The sequence below is a fragment of the Nyctibius grandis genome, unplaced genomic scaffold, assembly GCF_013368605.1.
Source record: "Nyctibius grandis isolate bNycGra1 unplaced genomic scaffold, bNycGra1.pri scaffold_71_arrow_ctg1, whole genome shotgun sequence".
In the NCBI taxonomy this organism is placed as follows: domain Eukaryota; kingdom Metazoa; phylum Chordata; class Aves; order Nyctibiiformes; family Nyctibiidae; genus Nyctibius; species Nyctibius grandis.
Window position 1 is genome coordinate 152,521 of NW_027167602.1, and position 19,793 is coordinate 172,313.

The following is a 19,793-nucleotide window of genomic DNA, read 5'->3' on the forward strand; positions in this document are numbered from 1 at the left end:
GACAGCCCTGTCACCCACCTCCGTCTCCATCTTCTCGGGGCCTTTGGGCTCCTTCTCGTCCCTGGTGTCACCGTCGTCCCTGTCCGGGGGTGGCCCTGGCCCGTCCCCGCGCTCGCTGGGCGCCGGCGTGGCTGGGGACAGGGGACGTTAGGACATGGGGTGTCCCCAGCCCCCTGCCCGTGTCCCCTTGTCCCCCAGGACCCTGTGTCCCCCGTGTCCCCGTGTCCCCATGCTCTGTCCCCAGTGTCCTTGTCCCCTGTCCCCCCTGTCCCCATCCCAATCCCATGTCCTGTGTCCCTGTCCCATGTCCCCCATGTCCCCATCCCCATCCTGACCCCCATGTCCCCATCCCACGTCCCCTGTCCCTGTGTCTCCATCCTGTCCCTGATGTCCCTGTCCCCATCCCATTCCCCATATCCCCCCTGTCCCGATTGCCCCCCATCCCCTGTCCCCATGTCCCCATCCCATCCCCCATGTCCCCCCCCGTCCCCTGGGTCCCCCCCCCAATCCCCCTGTCCCCATCCTGTCCCCCACATCCCCACCCCATGTCCCCCAGCCCCATATCTTCATCCTGTCCCCCCCCCGTGTCCCCATCCCATCCCCCATGTCCCCCTGTCCCTGTCCCCACCCCATCCCCCATGTCCCCCCGTGTCCCTGTCCCCATCCTCCATATCCCCCCTGTACCCCATGTCCCCCCTGTCCCCTGTGTCCCCTCCATCCCCCATGTCCCCATCCTGTCCCCCCATGTCCCCCCCGTCCCTGTCCCCATCCCATCCCCCATGCCCCCCTGTCCCTGGGTCCCCTCCATCCCCTGTCCCCATGTCCTCATGTCCCCATCCCTGTCCCCCATGTCCCCCCCTGTCCCTGTCCCCATCCCATCCCCCATATCCCCCCATGTCCCCCCCCATCCCTGTCCCCATCCCATCCCCCATAACCCCCTGTCCCCTGGGTCCCCCCCATCCCCTGTCCCCATCCTGTCCCCTACGTCCCTGTGTACCTGTCCCCATCCCATCCCCCATGTCCCCTCACCGTGTCCCCCATGTCCCTCCCTGTGTCCCTGTCCCCATCCCTGTCCCCCATGTCCCCCCATGTCCCTGTCCCCATCCCATCCCCCATAACCCCGTTCCCTGTGTGTCCCCTGTCCCCTGTGTCCCCCCCATCCCCTGTCCCCATCCTGTCCCCCATGTCCCCCCTGTCACCCATGTCCCCATCCCATCCCCCATGTCCCCCGTCCCCTGTGTCCCCCCCATCCCCTGTCCCCATCCCATCCCCCATGTCCCCGATGTCCCTTGTGTCTCCTCCATCCCCTGTCCCCTGGGTCCCCCATGTCCCCCCTGTCCCCATCCCTGTCCCCACCCCACCCCCCCGTCCCCCCTCCATGTCCCCGTCCCCGGGTACCGGGCGTGGGGGGGCCGGGGCTGGGGGGGCCGCTCTGCTCGGGGCTGGGGGGACACGTCTTGGCGGGGGACGAGGCGCGGGACGAGCGCTTGGAGTCGGCGCTGGGCTCCGGGGCCAGCTCGGGCAGGCTCCAGCGCCCGTTGATGTGCTCGAACTCCTGCACCTGCGGGGGCACCCAGCGCTGGGGGGCACCCAAGGGTGGGGGGGGCACGGGGGTGTGGGGAGGCACCCAGGGGTCTTGGGGGGAGGACCCAGAGGTGTGGGAGGGCACCCGGGGCGGGGGGGGTACCCAAGGGTCTGGGGGGGGGGACACAAGGCGGGGGGTACCCACATGGCTGGAGGGGCACCCGGGGGTGTGGGGGGGGCACTCAGGGCTCTTGGGGGGCACCCGGGGGTGGGGGGCACCCGGGGCGGGGGGGGGGCACCCAGGGCTGGGGGGGTACCCAGGGCTGGGGGGGTACCCAGGGATGAGGGGCACCCAGGGGTGGGAGGGGGTACCCAGAGGTGTGGGAGGGCACCCAGGGGTCTTGGGGGGGGCACCCAGGGGTGGGGACACACACCCAGGGCTGGGGGGCACCCAGTGCTGGGGGCACCCAGGGGTGGGGGGCACCGAGGGGTGGGGGGGCACCCAGGGGGTGGGGGAGGACCCAGGGCTGGGGGGGTACCCGGGGGTGAGGGGGCACCCACAGGGCTGGGGGGCACCCAGATGTCCAGGGGGGTGACCCCGGTGTCTGGAGGGGACACCCAGGTGTCCAGGGGGGGTGACCCAGGTGTCTGGAGGGACACCCAGGTGTCCAGGGAGGGTGACCCAGGTGTCCAGGGGGGTGACCCAGGGGTCTGGGGTGACCCAGATGTCCCGGGGGGGTGACCCATGTGTCTGGAGGGGACACCCAGGGGTCCAGCGGGTGACCCAGGTGTCTGGGGGGGACACCCAGGGGTCCAAGGGTGACCCAGGGGGGTGACCCAGGTGTCTGGGGGGGTGACCCTCGTGTCCAGGGGGGTGTCCCAGGGGTCCAGGGGGGTGACCCAGCCATCAGGGGGGTCTGACCCCACCATCAGGGGTCTGGGGGGACACCCAGGGGTCCCGGGGGGTGACCCAGGTGTCTGGAGGGGACACCCAGGTGTCTGGGGTGACCCAGGTGTCCCAGGGGGGGTGACCCAGGGGTCCAGGGGGGTGACCCAGCTGTCCAGGGGGGTGACCCCAGCCATCGGGGGGGTGACCCAGGTGCCTGGGGTGACCCAGGGGTCCAGGGGGGTGACCCCGGTGTCCAGGGGGTGACTCACGGGGTGACCCAGGTGTCCCGGGGGGTGACCCAGGGGGGTGACCCCGGTGTCTGGGGTGACCCCGGTGACCCCGGGGGGGGTGGCCGTCCCGTACCTTCTTCTTGACGAGGGACATGACGCCGATGCGGGTCAGCACCTGCTGCCGCGAGAGCCCCTCCCGGGGGACCCCGTCCGCGAAGGTCTCGGAGCCGTCGGCCCCCGGCTCGCACAGGTGGCGCATGAACAGGGACACGTAGGCCCTGGGGGACACGCTCAGGGCCACTGCCTGCCACCACCCCCCGGCCCCGGACCTTCCCAGGGGGGCCCTGTCCCCACAGAACCCCTCCCCAGGGGCCCTGTCCCCATAGATCTTGTCCCCAGGGTCCCTTGTCCCCACAGAACCCCTCCCAGGAGTCCCTGTCCCCAGTGTCCCTGTCCCCATAGATGCTGTGCCCAAGGTCCCCATCACCAGGGCCCTGTCCCCAGTGTCCCTTGCCCCCATAGACCTCATCCCCGGGGTCCCTGTCCCCATAGATCCTGTCCCCAGGGTCCCCACCACCACGGCCCTGTCCCCGGGGTCCCTGTCCTCAAGGTCCCTGTCCCCATAGATCCTGTCCCTGGGGTCCCTGTCCCCATAGATCTTGTCCCCAGGGTCCCTGTCCCCAAGGTCCCTGTCCCCAGTGTCCCTGTCCCCATAGACCTCATCCCAGGGGTCCCTGTCCAAGGTCCCTGTCCCCAGGGTCCCTTGTCCCCATAGATCCTGTGCCCAAGGTCCCCATCACCAGGACCCTGTCCCCAGGGTCCCTTGTCCCCATAGACCCCCTCCCCCGTGTCTCTGTCCTCAAGGTCCCTGTCCCCAGGGCCCTGTCCCCAGGGTCCCTGTCCCCATAGATCCTGTCCCCAGGGTCCCTGTCCCCAGGGTCCCTGTCCCCATAGACCTCGTCCCAGGGGTCCCTGTCCTCAAGGTCCCTGTCCCCGGGGTCCCTGTCCCCAATGTCCCTGTCCCCACAGACCCCCTCCCCAGGGTCCCTTGTCCCCCTAGATCCTGTGCCCCAGGTCCCCATCACCAGGGCCCTGTCCCCATGGTCCCTTGTCCCCATAGAACCCCTCCCTGGGGTCCCTGTTCTCAAGGTCCCTGTCCCCAGGGCCCTGTCCCCAGGGTCCCTGTCCCCATAGACCTCGTCCCAGGGGTCCCTGTCCCCAGGGTCCCTATCCCCAGTGTCCCTGTCCCCACAGATCCTGTGCCCAAGGTCCCCACCACCAGGGCCCTGTCCCCAAGGGCCCTGTCCCCAGGGTCCCTTGTCCCCAGGGTCCCCCTCCACAAGATCCCTGTGTCAAGTGTCCCTTGTCTCCATAGCTCCTGTCCCCAGTGTCCCCTGGGGTCCCTGTCCCCATGGTCCCCATCACTGTCCCCATCCTCAGTGTCCCCATCCCCAGGGACCTTGTCCCCGTCCCTATCCCCAAGGTCCCCAGTGTCCCTGATGTCCCCAGTGTCCCCGATGTCCCCAGTGTCCCTGATGTCCCCGATGTCCCCGTGCCATCAGCCTGTCCCCTCATCACAGCGCCCATCCCCGGGCTGTGCCAGCTCTGGCCGGGTCCTGCCACCGCTCTGGCGTCCCCTGGGCCAGGCCTGGCCCCCCGAGGGGACACGGGGACCCCGGGGGTGACTCTGTGTCGGGGTGAGGGGGACACGGGCTCGTCCGGTCCCCAGGAAACCCGACAGCGGCGGCGCTCGGCTGAGTAAGGGCTCATCACGCGGCACGGGGGGACATGAGGGGACATGGGGGACATGGGGGGACACGAGGGGACATGGGGGACACGGGGGGACATGGGGGGACACGGGACAACGAGGGGGCACAGACACACATGGGCACCCCACGCTCCTGTCCCACCTGTCCCCAGTGCCACCATCTGTCCCCGATGCCACTGCCTGTCCCTGGTGCCACCTCCTGTCCCCAGTACCACTGCCTGTGCCTGGTGCCATCGCCTGTCCCCGATGTTACCACGTGTCCCTGGTGCCACCATCTGTCCACAGCACTGCCTGTCCCCAGAGCCACTAACTGTCCCTTGATGCCACCTCCTGTCCCCAACACCACTGCCTGACCCCAGTGCCACCACCTGCCCCTGATGCCAGCACCTGTCCCCAGTGCCACCGCCTGTCCCCAGTGTCACTGCCTAGTCCCTGATGCCACCGCCTGTCCCTGGTGCCACCACTTGTCTCTGACACCACTGCCTGTCCCCAACACCACCGCCTGTCCCCAGTACCACTGCCTGTCCCTGCTGTCACTGCCTGTCCCTGCTGTCACCACCTGTCCCCGATGTCACCTTCCATTGTTGGTGCCACCGCCTCTCCCCCATGTCCCCACCTGTCCCTGATGCCACCGCCTCTCCCCAGCACCACGGCCTGTCCCTGATGCCACCACCTGTCTCTGACACCACTGCCTGTCCCCAGTGTCCCCGCCTGTCCCCGTGGTGTCCCCAGTGTCCCTGCCTGTCCCCAGTGTCCCTGCTGTCCCCACCTGTCCCCAGTGTCCCTGCCTGTCCCCAGTGTCCCTGCCTGTCCCCGCTGTGTCCCCACCTGTCCCCAGTGTCCCCAGTATCTCCGCCTGTCCCCACTGTCCCCACTGTCCCCAGTGTCCCTGCCTGTCCCCAGTGTCCCCACAGTGTCCCCAGTGTCCCCGCCTGTCCCCACTGTCCCCATACTGTCCCTAGTGTCCCTGCCTGTCCCCAGTGCCCCCAGTGTCCCCAGTGTCCCTGCCTCTCCCCAGTGTCCCCAGTGTCCCTGCCTGTCCCCAGTATCCCCAGTGTCCCCGCCTGTCCCTGCCTGTCCCCACTGTCCCCAGTATCCCCACCTGTCCCCACTGTCCCCGCACTGTCTCCAGTGTCCCTGCCTGTCCCCACAGTGTCCCCAGTGTCCCTGCCTGTCCCCAGTGTCCCCACCTGTCCCCACGGTGTCCCCGCCTGTCCCCAGTGTCCCCGCCTGTCCCCAATGTCCCCACAGTGTCCCCAGTGTCCCCGCAGTGTCCCCAGTGTCCCTGCCTGTCCCCGCACTGTCCCCAGTGTCCCTGCCTGTCCCCACTGTCCCCACCCATCCCCGCGCTGTCCCCACCGGTCCCCAGTGCCACTGCCTGTCCCCAGTGTCCCCAGTATCCCTGCGCTGTCCCCAGTGTCCCCAGTGTCCCCGCCTGTCCCTGCCTGTCCCCACTGTCCCCAGTATCCCCACCTGTCCCCAGTGTCCCCACGGTGTCCCCAGTGTCCCCGCCTGTCCCCAGTGTCCCCAGTGTCCCCGCCTGTCCTCATGGTGTCCCCAGTGTCCCCGCCTGTCCCCAATGTCCCCACCTGTCCCCAGTATCCCTGCCTGTCCCCACTGTCCCCGGTGTCCCCAGTGTCCCCACCGTCCCCGCACTGTCCCTAGTGTCCCTGCCTGTCCCCAGTGCCCCCAGTGTCCCTGCCTCTCCCCACCATCCCCAGTGCCCCCAGTGCCCCCAGTGTCCCCTACTTGAACTCCTTCTCGCTCTTGCCCCGCAGGTCCCGCACGAGCCACTGGGAGGTGAAGGCGTCCTGGGGGGGCATCCCCCAGCGCATCACCGCATTCAGGAAGGCCTTGCGCTGCCGCGTGTTGAACCCCAGCACCTGGGGGGGGGGGCACAGGGGGGTCAGGGGGCACCCAGAGCCCGGGGGGGGGGTCAGGGGGGGTGGGGGGACCCAAGTGTCCAGGGGGGACATGGGTGAGTAGGGGGACACAAGTGAGGGGGACACATGGGGGTACAGGGGTACCCTGGCATGGGGGGCATGGGGGATGGGACATGGGTGTCCAGGGGGGTCATGGGTGTCCGGGGGGGTTCACAGTGGGTGGGGGCACCCCAGAATCCAAGGGGGGGTCAGGGGGGCACCCAGAACCCGGGGGGGGGGTCAGGGGGCACCCAGAATCAATGGGGGCCACGGGGGGTGAGGGGGCACCCAGAATCCAGGGGGGGGTCAGGGGGCACCCAGAATCAATGGGGGCACGGGGGGGTCAGGGGGCACCCAGAATCCACGGGGGGGTCACAGGGGGCATCCCAGAATCAATGGGGAGGGTCAGGGGGCACCCAGAGCCCAGGGGGGGGTCAGGGGGCAACCAGAAGCAATGGGGGGACCCCAGAATCAATGGGGGGGGGGCAGGGGGCACCCAGAACCAGGGGGGGGGGGGGCAGGGGGGCACCCAGAACCCGGGGGGGGGGGTCACGGGGGCACCCAGAACCCGGGGGGGGTCAGGGGGCACCCCAGAATCAATGGGAGGGGTCACGGGGAGTCAGGGGGCACCCAGAATCTGGGGGGGGGAGGTCAGGGGGCACCCAGAATCGGGGGGGGGGTCAAGGGGGTGGGGGGACCCCAGAATCCATGGGGGTGGTCACAGGGGCACCCAGGATCCGGGGGGGGGTCAGGGGGCACCCAGAACCCGGGGGGGGGGGGGTGAGGGGGCACCCAGAATCAATGGGGGCACGGGGGGGTCAGGGGGCACCCAGAGCCCAGGGGGGTCAGGGGGGCACCCAGAATCAATGGGGGGGGTCAGGGGGCACCCCAGAATCAATGGGGGGGGGTCAGGGGGCACCCAGAACCCGGGGGGGGTCACAGTGGGTGGGGGCGTCATGGGTGGGTGGGTGGGGGGCATATGGGGAACCCCCCCACTTCCCCTTGCCCAGGTTGCCCCCAGGACACCCCCCCCACCCATGGGTGCTCCCCTCGATGCCCCCCCCCCATGGGTGTTCCCCTCGGTGCCCCTCCCCACCCATGGGTGCTCCCCTCGGTGTTCCCCCCCACCCATGGGTGCTCCCCTCGATGCCCCCCCCCACCCATGGGTGCTCCCCTCCATGTCCCCCCCACCCATGGGTGCTCCCCTCGATGCTGTCCCCCCCACCCATGGGTGCTCCCCTCGATGCTGTCCCCCCCCGGGACCCCCCCCCACCCATGGGTGCTCCCCTCGATGCCCCCCCCCCATGGGTGTTCCCCTCCGTGCCCCTCCCCACCCATGGGTGCTCCCCTCGGTGTTCCCCCCCACCCATGGGTGCTCCCCTCGATGCCCCCCCCCACCCATGGGTGCTCCCCTCCATGTCCCCCCCACCCATGGGTGCTCCCCTCCATGTCCCCCCCACCCATGGGTGCTCCCCTCGATGCTGTCCCCCCCCTGGACCCCCCCCTCACCCATGGGTGCTCACCATGATGTTCCCCCCCCCCCATGGGTGCTCCCCTCGATGCTGTCCCCCCCTGGACCCCCCCCCCACCCATGGGTGCTCACCTCGATGTTCCCCCCCACCCATGGGTGCTCCCCTTGACGCCCCCCCCCCACCCATGGGTGCTCACCTCGATGTTCCCCCCGACCCGGGCCAGCAGCGGGGGGAGGGGTTTGTCCTTCTCGTTCCGCAGCTGCCGCTTGGACTGACGGCGGCCTGGGGGGGGAGGGGGGGTCAGCACCCACCTCTGGCACCCTGACCCCCCCCTTGGGGCACCCCGACCCCCCCACAGCATCCCGACCCCCCAGGGGCACCCTGACCCCCCCCTTTGGGGCACCCCGACCCCCCCACAGCACCCCGACCCCCCCAGGGGCACCCTGACCCCCCCCTTAGGGCACCCTGACCCCCCCAGGGCACCCTGACCCCCACCCCTGGGTCCCCTCCCCCCCTGTGCCACCCCAGACTGGGCGGGGGGGACTCAGGGGGACACAAGGGGACACAGAGGGGACGCAGAGGGGACACGGGGGGACACTGAGGGACACAGGGGGACAGGGGGGGACATGGGGGGACACAGAGGGGACATGGGGGGGACACAGGGGACACAGAGGGGATGGGGGGACACGGGGGGGGACACGGGGGGGGACACGGGGGGGACACGGGGGGGACACGGGGGGGACAAAGGACACAGAGGGGACATGGGGGGACAGGGAGGGACATGGGGGGACACAGAGGGGACATGGGGGGGACACAGGGGGACATGGGGGGGGACAGGGGACACAGAGGGGATGGGGGGACACGGGGGGGGACACGGGGGGGGACACGGGGGGGACACGGGGGGGACAAAGGACACAGAGGGGACATGGGGGGACAGGGAGGGACATGGGGGGACACAGAGGGGACATGGGGGGGACACAGGGGGACATGGGGGGGGACAGGGGACACAGAGGGGACATGGGAGGACATGGGGGGACACAGAGAGGACACGGGGGGGGACACGGGTACACTGGGGGGACACAGAGGGGACATGGCGGGGACAAAGGACACATAGGGGACATGGGGGGACGGGGGGGACTTGGGGGGACACAGAGGGGACATGGGGGCACTTGGGGGGACACAGAGGTGGCACAGGAGGAGATGGAAGGACACGAGGGGACACAGAGGGGACATGGGGGGATGTGAGGGGGACACTGAGGGGACATGGGGGGACACGGGGGGACACGGGGGCACTTGGGGGGACACAGAGGTGACACAGAGGGGACACAGGGGGATGTGAGGGGGACACTGAGGGGACATGGGGGAACACTGGGGGGACACGGGGGGACATGGGGGGACACGGGGGGACGGGGGGGACATGGGGGGACACTGAGGGGACACGGGGGGACATGGGGGTGACATGGGGACACAGAGGGGACATGGGGACACCGGGGGCTGCTCACCCTCCGGGCGCTCGTCGAAGTCCTCGTCCTCCTCCTCGGAGCCCACCGAGTACTCGGACTGGTTGTCTGGGGGGGGGCGTCAGCACCCAGATACCCCCCGGGACCCCAGATACCCCCCAAACACCCCCCAAATACCCCAAATACCCTCTGTACCCCCCAAATACCCCCCAAATACACCCTGTACCCCCCAACACCCCCCAGATACCCCAAACACTCCCAGATACCCCCCCATATCCCCAAACACCCCCCAGACACCCCTGTACCCCCCAAATACCCCCCAAATACCCCCAAATACCCCAAATACCCCAAATACCCCCAAATACCCCCAAACACCCCCAAACACCCCCAAGATACCCCCCAAATACCCACCAGATACCCCCAAGATACCCCCCGCTACCCCCAAACACCCCCAAGATACCCCCCAAATACCCACCAGATACCCCAAATACCCTCCAGATACCCCCTGTACCCCCCAGATACCCCCCAAACACCCCCCAGATACCCCAAACACTCCCAGATACCCCCCCATATCCCCAAACACCCCCCAGATACCCCTATACCCCCCAAATACCCCCAAATACCCCAAATACCCCCCAAATACCCCCCAAACACCCCCCAAACACCCCCAAGATACCCCCAAATACCCCCCAAATACCCGCAGTACCCCCAATACCCCCTGTACCCCCCAAACACCCCCCAGATACCCCCTGTACCCCCCAAATACCCCCCAGATACCCCCAAATACCCCCCAGATACCCCCAAAATACCCCCAATACCCCAAATACCCCCCAGATACCCCCTGCACCTCCCAAATACCCCCCAGATACCCCCTGTACCCCCCAGATACCCCCCAAACACCCCCAAATACCCCTGATACCCCCCAGATACCCCCTGTACCCCCCCAAATACCCCCAGATACCCCCTGTACCCCCCAGATACCCCCCAAACACCCCAAATACCCCCTGATACCCCAAATACCCCCCAGATACCCCCAGATACCCCCTAAATACCCCCCAGATACCCCAAATACCCCCCAGATACCCCCTGCACCCCCCAAATACACCCTGTACCCCCCAAATACCCCCCAGATACCCCCTGTACCCCCCAGATACCCCCCAAACACCCCCAAATACCCCCGATACCCCAAACACCCCCAAGATACCCCCAAAATACCCCCGTACCCCCTCCAGATACCCCCTGTACCCCCCAACCACCCCCCAGATACCCCCCCAATACCCCAAACACCCCCAAGATACCCCCCAAATACCCCCTGTACCCCCAAATCCCACCCCCCCCATGGCACATGCCAGCCCAGAGCCCTCCCAGTGCCTCCCAGTAACTCCCAGTGCCTCCTGAGTAACATCCCAGTATCCTCCCAGTCCTCCCAGTTACCCTGTACCTCACCTCGGTCCTCCCGAGTGCGAGTGCCCAGGGCATCAGGACTCCCCCCAGTGCCTCCCAGTCCATCCCAGTACCCTCCCAGTCCATCCCAGTACTGACAGAGCTCACTCCCAGTGCCTCCCATTCCCCCAACACCAGAACCCAGTGCCTCCCAGTGCTCCCAGTTGCCCTGTACCCACTTGTGTCCTCCTGGGTGGGGGTGCCCGGTGCATCAGGACTCTCCCCAATATGTCCCAGTACTCTCCCAGTCTGTCTCAGAACCCTCCCAGTGCCCCCCCAGTCTCTCCCAGTCTCTCCCAGTGCCTCCTGAGGAACATCCCAGTAACGTCCCAGTGCTCCCAGTTACCCTGTACCTCACCTCGCTCCTCCTGGGTGTCAGTACCCAGTGCAACAGGATGCTCCCCAGTGCCTCCCAGTCTGTCCCAGTGCCCTCCCACTGTCTCCCAGTACCTAACCAGTCTGCTCCAGTATCCTCCCAATGTCTCCCAGTACCTCACCAGTGCCTCCCAGTGCCCCCAGCTGCCCTGTACCCACCTCGTTTCTCCTGGGCAAGGGTGCCCAGTGCATCAGGACCCCTCCCAGCAACTCCCAGTGCTCTCCCAGTGCCTCCCAGTGCTCTCCCAGTGCCCCCCAGTCCTCTCCCAGTGCCTCCCAGTGCCCCCCAGTCCTCTCCCAGTGCCTCCCAGTGCTCTCCCAGTGCCTCCCAGTGCTCTCCCAGTGCCCACCTTGGTCCTCCTGGGCAGCGTCGTTGTAGTTGACCTGCTTGCCCTTGCCCAGGTTATGCACCAGATCCTCCCAGTGCCTCCCAGTGCCCCCTAGTTCTCTCCCAGTGCCTCCCAGTGCTCTCCCAGTGCCCTCCCAGTGCCCACCTTGGTCCTCCTGGGCTGCGTCGTTGTAGTTGACCTGCTTGCCCTTGCCCAGGTTATGCACCAGGTGCTCCCAGTGCCTCCCAGTGCCCTCCCAGTGCCCACCTTGGTCCTCCTGGGCAGCATCATTGTACCTGACCTGCTCGCGCACGCGCTTGTCCTTGCCCAGGTTGCGCACCAGGTCCTCCCAGTGCCTCCCAGTGCCCCCTAGTTCTCTCCCAGTGCCTCCCAGTGCCTCCCAGTGCTCTCCCAGTGCCCACCCTGGTACTCCTGGGCAGCGTCGTTGTAGTTGACCTGCTTGCGCACGCGCTTGCCCTTGCCCAGGTTGTGCACCAGGTCCTCCCAGTGCTCTCCCAGTGCTCTCCCAGTACCTCCCAGTGCCCACCTTGGTCCTCCTGGGCAGCGTCGTTGTACCTGACCTGCTTGCGCACGCGCTTGTCCTTGCCCAGGTTGTGCACCAGGTCCTCCCAGTGCCTCCCAGTGCCCCTAGTTCTCTCCCAGTGCCTCCCAGTACCTCCCAGTCCACTCCCAGGTCCTCCCAGTGTCTCCCAGTGCCCACCTTGGTCCTCCTGGGTGGCGTCGTTGTAGTTGACCTGCTTGCGCACGCGCTTGCCCTTGCCCAGGTTGTGCACCAGGTCCTCCCAGTACCTCCCAGTCCACTCCCAGGTCCTCCCAGTACCTCCCAGTGCCCCCTAGTTCTCTCCCAGTGCCTCCCAGTTACCTCCCAGTGCTCACCTTCGTCCTCCTGGGCGGCGTCGTTGTAGTTGACCTGCTTGTGCACGCACTTGCCCTTGCCCAGCTTGTGCACCAGTACCTCCCAGTGCCTCCCAGTGCCTCCCAGTGCCTCCCAGTGCCTCCCAGTGCTCTCCCAGTGCCCACCTTGGTCTTCCTGGGCGGCGTCATTGTAGTTGACCTGCTTGCGCACGTGCTTGCCCTTGCCCAGCTTATGTACCAGGTCCTCCCAGTGCCTCCCAGTACCTCCCAGTCCACTCCCAGGTCCTCCCAGTACCTCCCAGTGCCCCCTAGTTCTCTCCCAGTGCCTCCCAGTGCCCTCCCAGTGCCCACCTTGGTCCTCCTGGGTGGCGTCGTTGTAGTTGACCTGCTTGCGCATGCGCTTGCCCTTGCCCAGGTTGCACACCAGGTCCTCCCAGTGCCTCCCAGTGCCCACTAGTGCTCTCCCAGTGCCTCCCAGTCCACTCCCAGGTCCTCCCAGTGTCTCCCAGTGCCCACCTTGGTCCTCCTGGGCGGCGTCGTTGTAGTTGACCTGCTTGCGCACGCGCTTGCCCTTGCCCAGGTTCCGCGCCAGGTCCTCCTGCTGCTGCTCGTAGTGGTGCCGCAGCAGCTTCTCCCAGTAGTCAGGGTCCACGTTCTCCTCCTGCTTGATGATCTCCCGCTCGATCTCCTCGATCTGCCGGCACACGCGGCCTCATCAGCTCCACCACCATCATCTCCACCATCTCCATCGTCCCACCATCATCTCCATCATCCCCACCACCATCTCCATCGTCCCCACCACCATCTCCATCATCCCACCATTATCTATCTCCATCATCCTCACCACCACCATCTTCATCATCCCCACCATCTCCATCGTCCCCACCATCACCATCATCTCGATCTTCATCTCCATCATCTCCATCGTCCCCACCTCCACCACCATCTCCATCATCCCCACCTCCATCTCCATCGTCCCCACCATCATCTCCATCGTCCCCACCATCACCATCCCCATCGTCCCCCCCACCACCATCCCCATCGTCCCCCCCACCACCATCATCTCTATCTTCATCTCCATCATCGCCATCGTCCCCACCTCCATCATCTTTGTTGTCCCGACCACCTCCATCCCCATCATCTCTACCTCCATCATCCTCATCATCCCCACTTCTATCATCTCCATTGTCGCCACCATCTCCACCATCCCCATCATCTCTTATCTCCATTGTCTCCATCATCTCTACCTCCATCATCTCCATCATCCCCGTCTCCATCATTCCCATCATCTCTCATCTCCAGCATCTCCATTGTCCCCATCTCCATTGTCCCCACCATCTCCATTGTCCCCATCATCTCTTATCTCCACCAGCTCCATCATCCCCATCATCTCCAGCTCCATCACCTCCATCGTCCCCATCATCCCCATCATCTCCACCACCTCCATTGTCCCCATCCCCACCATCTTTTATCTCCACCACCTCCATCATCTGCATTGTCCCCATCTCCATCATCTCCATCGTCCCCATCATCCCCACTACCTCCATCGTTCCCATCCCCATGATCTCTTATCTCCATCGTCTCCATCATCCCCATCATCTCCATCTCCATTACCTCCATCATCTCCATCCCCACCATCTCTTATCTCCGTCTCAATCATCCCCACCTCCACCATCTCTATCGTCCCCATCATCTCTAGCTCCATTATCTCCATCATCCCCATCTCCATCATCTCCATTGTCTCTATCTCCATTGTCCCCATCATCTCCATCGTCGCCATCATCTTATCTCCATCTCCATTGTCCCCATCATCTCCATCGTCCCCATCATCTCCATCATCCCCATCATCTCCATCATCCCCATCATCTCCATCATCTCCATCATCTCCATCATCTCCATCGTCCCCATCATCCCCATCATCTCCACCACCTCCATTGTCCCCATCCCCACCATCTTTTACCTCTACCACCTCCATCATCTCCATCATCCCCACCACCTCCACTGTCCCCATCCCCACCATCTTTTACCTCTACCACCTCCATCATCTCCATCATCCCCATCTCCTCTTATCTCCATCATCTCCATCGTCCCCATCACCTCCACCATCTCCATCATTCCCATCACCTCCATCATCCCCATCATCTCCACCATCTCCACTACCTCCACCACCCTCACCATCCCACCACCTCCACCGCCCCCACCCCGTGTCCCCGGCGCACCTTGTCCTCCTCGCGCACGACGTACTGGGCCACCTTGAAGGAGCTCAGGTACTCGTTCATGTTCTGCACGTCGGCGTCGTCGGTGGCGTCCTGGTTGCGGTCGAGGAGCCGCGCGATGGCCTCGTTATCGTAGTGGATCACGCTGCTGTCCTCCTCCTTGTTGTCCCCTGCGCCGGCAACACGCTGCTGACACGGCCGGACGGGGTCCACCAGGGCCTGGCACGGCTCAGCACGGCCTTGGCGTGCTCCAACGGGGCCCAACGCGGCCTCACATGACCTGGTACGGCCCAGCGTGGCCCAACGTGGTCCAACATGGCCCAACGTGGTCCAACATGGCCCAGTACAGCCCAACACGGCCTCACATGACCTAGTACGGCCCAGCGTGGCCCAACGTGGTCCAACATGGCCCAACGTGGCCCAACATAGCTCAACGTGGTCCAGCACGGTCTAACACGGCCCAACACAGTCCAATATGGTCCAACATGGCCCAACATGGCCCAACATGGCCCAGTACAGCCCAACATGGTCTAACATGGCCCAACACAGTCCAGTACGGTCCAACGTGGCCCAACATGGCCCAGTACAGCCCAACACGGCCTGACATGGCCCAACATGGTCCAGTATGGTCCAACATGGCCCAACATGGTCCAGCACGGCCCAGTACAGTCCAACATGGTCTAACACAGTCCAACACAGTCCAGTATGGCCCAACATGGCCCAACACAACCTGACATGACCTAGTACGGTCCAACGTGGCCCAACATGGTCCAGCACGGCCCAGTACAGCCCAACATGGTCTAACACGGCCCAACACAGTCCAGTATGGTCCAACACAGCCTGACATGACCTAGTACAGCCCAACACGGCCTGACATGGCCCAACATGGTCCAACATGGCCCAGTGTGGTCCAACATGGCCCAGTACAGCCCAACACAGTCTAACATGGCCCAACTCGGTCTAACATGGCCCAACACGGTCCAGTATGGTCCAACATGGCCCAACACAGCCTGACATGGCCCAACATGGTCCAGTATGGTCCAACATGGCCCAACACGGCCCAGTACAGCCCAACACGGTCTAACACGGCCCAACACGGTCCAGTATGGTCCAACATGGCCCAACACAGCCTGACATGACCTAGTACGGCCCAGCATGGCCCAACACGGTCCAGCACGGCCCAGTACAGCCCAACACGGTCTAACATGGCCCAACAGGGCCTGACATGACCTAGTACGGCCCAGCATGGTCCAACATGGTCCAACGTGGTCCAACGTGGTCCAGCACGGCCCAGTACAGCCCAACACGGCCTGACATGGCCCAACAAGGTCCAACATCGCCCAGTATGGTCTCAGACGGCCCAACATGGCCCAACACGGCCTGACATGACCTAGTACGGCCCAGCATGGCCCACCATGGTCCAGCACGGCCCAGTACAGCCCAACACAGCCTGGCATAGCCCAACATGGTCCAGCATCGCCCAATATGGTCCAATGTGGTCCAACATGGCCCACCGTAGTCTAACATGGCCTCACATGGCCTCACATGGCCCAACACGGTCCAACATGGCCCAACACAGCCTGGCATGCCCCAACGTGGCCCAGCACGGCCTGGCACAACCCAACACAGCCTGACACGCTCTGGCATAGCCTGACGTGGCCCAACGTGGCCCAGCATGACCTGGCATGGCCCAGAATGGCCTGACACACACTGACACGGACTGTCACAGCATGGCACGGCCTCATACACCTGGTCACCACCTCACATGTCCCATCACAGGCCTGTCGCAGCCTCTCATACCCCACCACGGCCTCACACCTCCTGTCACAGCCTCACGTGTCCCACCACGGCCTCCCACAACTCATCACACCCCACCATGGCCTCCTATGTCCCACCATGGCCTTCCATGGCCCACCACAGCCTCCCACAACTCATCACGTCCCACCATGGCTTCCCAAGGCCCACCACGACGTCCCATGTCCCACCACGTCCCACCATGGCCTCCCACGTCCCACCATGGCCTCCTATGTCCCACCACGGCCTTCCATGGCCCACCACGGCCTCTCACAACTCATCACGTCCCACCATGGCTTCCCAAGGCCCACCACGACGTCCCATGTCCCACCACGTCCCACCATGGCCTCCCACGTCCCACCATGGCCTCCTATGTCCCACCATGGCCTTCCATGGCCCACCACAGCCTCCCACAACTCATCACGTCCCACCATGGCTTCCCAAGGCCCACCACGACGTCCCATGTCCCACCACGTCCCACCATGGCCTCCCACGTCCCACCATGGCCTCCTATGTCCCACCACGGCCTTCCATGGCCCACCACGGCCTCTCACAACTCATCGCGTCCCACCACGGCCTCCCACATCCCACCACGGCCTTCCAAGTCCCACCATGGCCTTCCACGGCCCACCATGTTCCACCATGGTCTTCCATGTCCTGCCACGGTGTCCCACAACTCATCACGTCCCACCACGGCCTCCCATGTCCCACCACGGCCTCCCATGTCCCACCACGGCCTTCCATGGCCCACCATGTCCCACCACAGCCTCCCACAACTCATCACGTCCCACCACAACCCACCATGTCCCACCAGAGCCTCCCACGTCCCACCACATCCCACCATGGCCTTCCACAGCCCACCACGACCTTCCACGGCCCACCACGGCCTTCCAAGTCCCACCACGGCCTTCCAAGTCCCACCACGGCCTCCCACAACTCATCACGTCCCACCACAACCCACCATGTCCCACCAGAGCCTCCCACGTCCCACCACATCCCACCATGGCCTTCCACAGCCCACCACGACCTTCCACGGCCCACCACGGCCTTCCAAGTCCCACCACGGCCTTCCAAGTCCCACCACGGCCTCCCACAACTCATCACGTCCCACCATGGCCTCCCATGTCCCACCACATCCCACCATAGCCTCCCACGTCCCACCATGTCCCACCATAGTCTCACACATCTCATCACGTCCCACCATGGCCTCCCACGGCCCACCATGTCCCACCACGGCCTCCCACAACTCATCACGTCCCACCATGGCCTCCCATGTCCCACCACAGCCCACCACGGCCTCACACAACTCATCACATCCCACCATGGCCTCCCACAGCCTCCCACAACTCATCACGTCCCATCACGGCCTCCCACGCCCCACCATGGCCTCCCACGGCCCACCATATCCCACCATGGCCTTCCATGTCCCACCATGGCCCACCATAGCCTCGCACATCTCATCACGTCCCACCATGGCCTCCCACGGCCCACCATGGCCTCTCATGTCCCACCACGTCCCACCACGGCCTCCTATGTCCCACCACGGCCTTCCAAGTCCCACCACGGCCTCCCACGTCCCACCATGACCTCCCCCACCCCCACACCCCTCGTCACCCCCCACCCCCGGCCCCGCCGGGTGCTGACCCTCGTTCTCGTCCTTGAAGAGCTCCTCGGTGCCGAACTTGAGGATGTCGTCAAGCTCTTGCTTGGACATGGAGCCGGCCTTGGAGCCCAGCCCCGGGCGCACCACCAGGTGCGTCAGCATCATCTTGCGCTTGGCCACCTGCGTGATGCGCTCCTCCACCGAGGCGCGCGTGACGAAGCGGTAGATCATCACCTTGTTGGCCTGGCCGATGCGGTGGGCCCGGCTGAAGGCCTGCGGGGACGGGGGCGGGTCAGGCGGGGTGGGGGGGGACACGGTGGGGGACATCAGGAGGGATGTTGGTGGAGAACATGGTGAGGAGAACATCAGAGCGGGGACATGGCGGTGGGGGACATGGTGAGGGGAACGTCAGAAGGGACGTTGTGGTGGGGGACATCAACAGGGACGTTGGTGGAGAACATGGTGAGGGGAACATCAGAGCGGGGACATGGCAGTGGGGGACATCAGGAGGGACGTTGTGGTGGGGGACATCAGGAGGGACGTTGTGGTGGGGGACATCAGGAAGGACATCGTGGTGGGAGACGTGAAGAGAACATTAAAGCAAGGACATGGCGGTGGGGGACATGAGGAGGGACGTTGTGGTGGAGGACACGATGAGGGGAACGTCAAAGCAGGGACATGGCGGTGGGGGACATGGTGAGGGGAACATCAGGAGGGAAGTTGGGGTGGGGGACACTGAGGAGAACATCAAAGCAGGGACATGGTGGTGAGGGACATCAGGAGGGACGTTGGTGGAGAACATGGTGAGGAGAACATCAGAGCAGGGACATGGCGGTGGGGGACATCAGGAGGGACGTTGGTGGAGGACATGGTGAGGAGAACATCAGGAGGGACGTTGTGGTGGGGGACATCAGGAGGGATGTTGGTGAAGAAAATGGTGAGGAGAACATCAGAGTGGGGACATGGTGGTGGGGGACATGGTGAGGGGAACTTCAGGAGGGACATTGTGGTGGGGGACATGGTGAGGGGACATCAGAGAGGGGACATGGCGGTGGAGAACATCAGGAGGGACGTTGTGGTGGGGGACAACTGAGGAGAACATCAAAGCAGGGACACGGCCGTGGGGGACATGGTGAGGGGAACACCAGAGCAGGGACATGGTGGTGGGGGACATCAGGAGGGACGTCGGTGGAGAACATGGTGAGGAGAACATCAGAGTGGGGACACAGTGGTGGGGGACATCAGGAGGGACGTTGATGGAGAACATGGTGAGGAGAACATCAAAGCAGGGACACGGTGGTGGGGGACATTAGGAGGGACATTGGTGGAGGACACGGTGAGGGGAACGTCAGGAGGGACGTTGTGGTGGGGCACATGGTGAGGGGAATGTCAAAGCAGGGACATGGTGGTGGAGGACACGGTGAGGAGAACATCAGGAGGGACATTGATGGGGGACACGATGAGGAGAACGTCAAAGCAGACACATGGCGGTGGGGGACATCAGGAGGGACGTTGTGGTGGGGGACACTGGGGGGAACATCAAAGCAGGGACATGGCGGTGGGGGACATCAGAAGGAATGTTGTGGTGGGGGACACTGAGGAGAACATCAAAGCAGGGACACGGTGGTGGGGCACATCAAGAAGGACATCGTGGTGGGGGACACGATGAGGAGAACATCAAAGCAGGGACATGGCGGTGGGGGACATGGTGAGGGGGACGTCAGGAGGGACGTTGTGGTGGGGGACATCAGGAGGGATGTTGGTGGAGAACATGGTGAGGAGAACATCAGAGCGGGGACACGGTGGTGGGGGACATGGTGAGCGGAACATCAGAAGGGACGTTGTGGTGGGGGACATCAACAGGGACGTTGGTGGAGAACATGGTGAGGGGA

The 19,793-nt window shown here is 65.2% G+C and overlaps 1 protein-coding gene across 2 annotated transcripts in view; it reads right to left on the reverse strand.

Moving 5' to 3' along the window:
* CHD3 (chromodomain helicase DNA binding protein 3) overlaps positions 1-19,793 on the reverse strand; it is an 86,931-nt gene that overhangs the window by 9,844 nt on the left and 57,294 nt on the right. For both annotated transcript variants that reach the window (XM_068424772.1, XM_068424771.1), the window contains exons 24-32: positions 17,943-18,174; positions 14,508-14,674; positions 12,805-12,982; positions 9,308-9,373; positions 8,002-8,087; positions 6,161-6,294; positions 2,777-2,921; positions 1,399-1,561; positions 19-131 (exon numbers count right to left, since the gene is read on the reverse strand). In XM_068424772.1, coding sequence (XP_068280873.1) covers positions 19-131; positions 1,399-1,561; positions 2,777-2,921; positions 6,161-6,294; positions 8,002-8,087; positions 9,308-9,373; positions 12,805-12,982; positions 14,508-14,674; positions 17,943-18,174 — 1,284 coding nt within the window. The remainder of the gene's footprint in view (positions 1-18; positions 132-1,398; positions 1,562-2,776; positions 2,922-6,160; positions 6,295-8,001; positions 8,088-9,307; positions 9,374-12,804; positions 12,983-14,507; positions 14,675-17,942; positions 18,175-19,793) is intronic.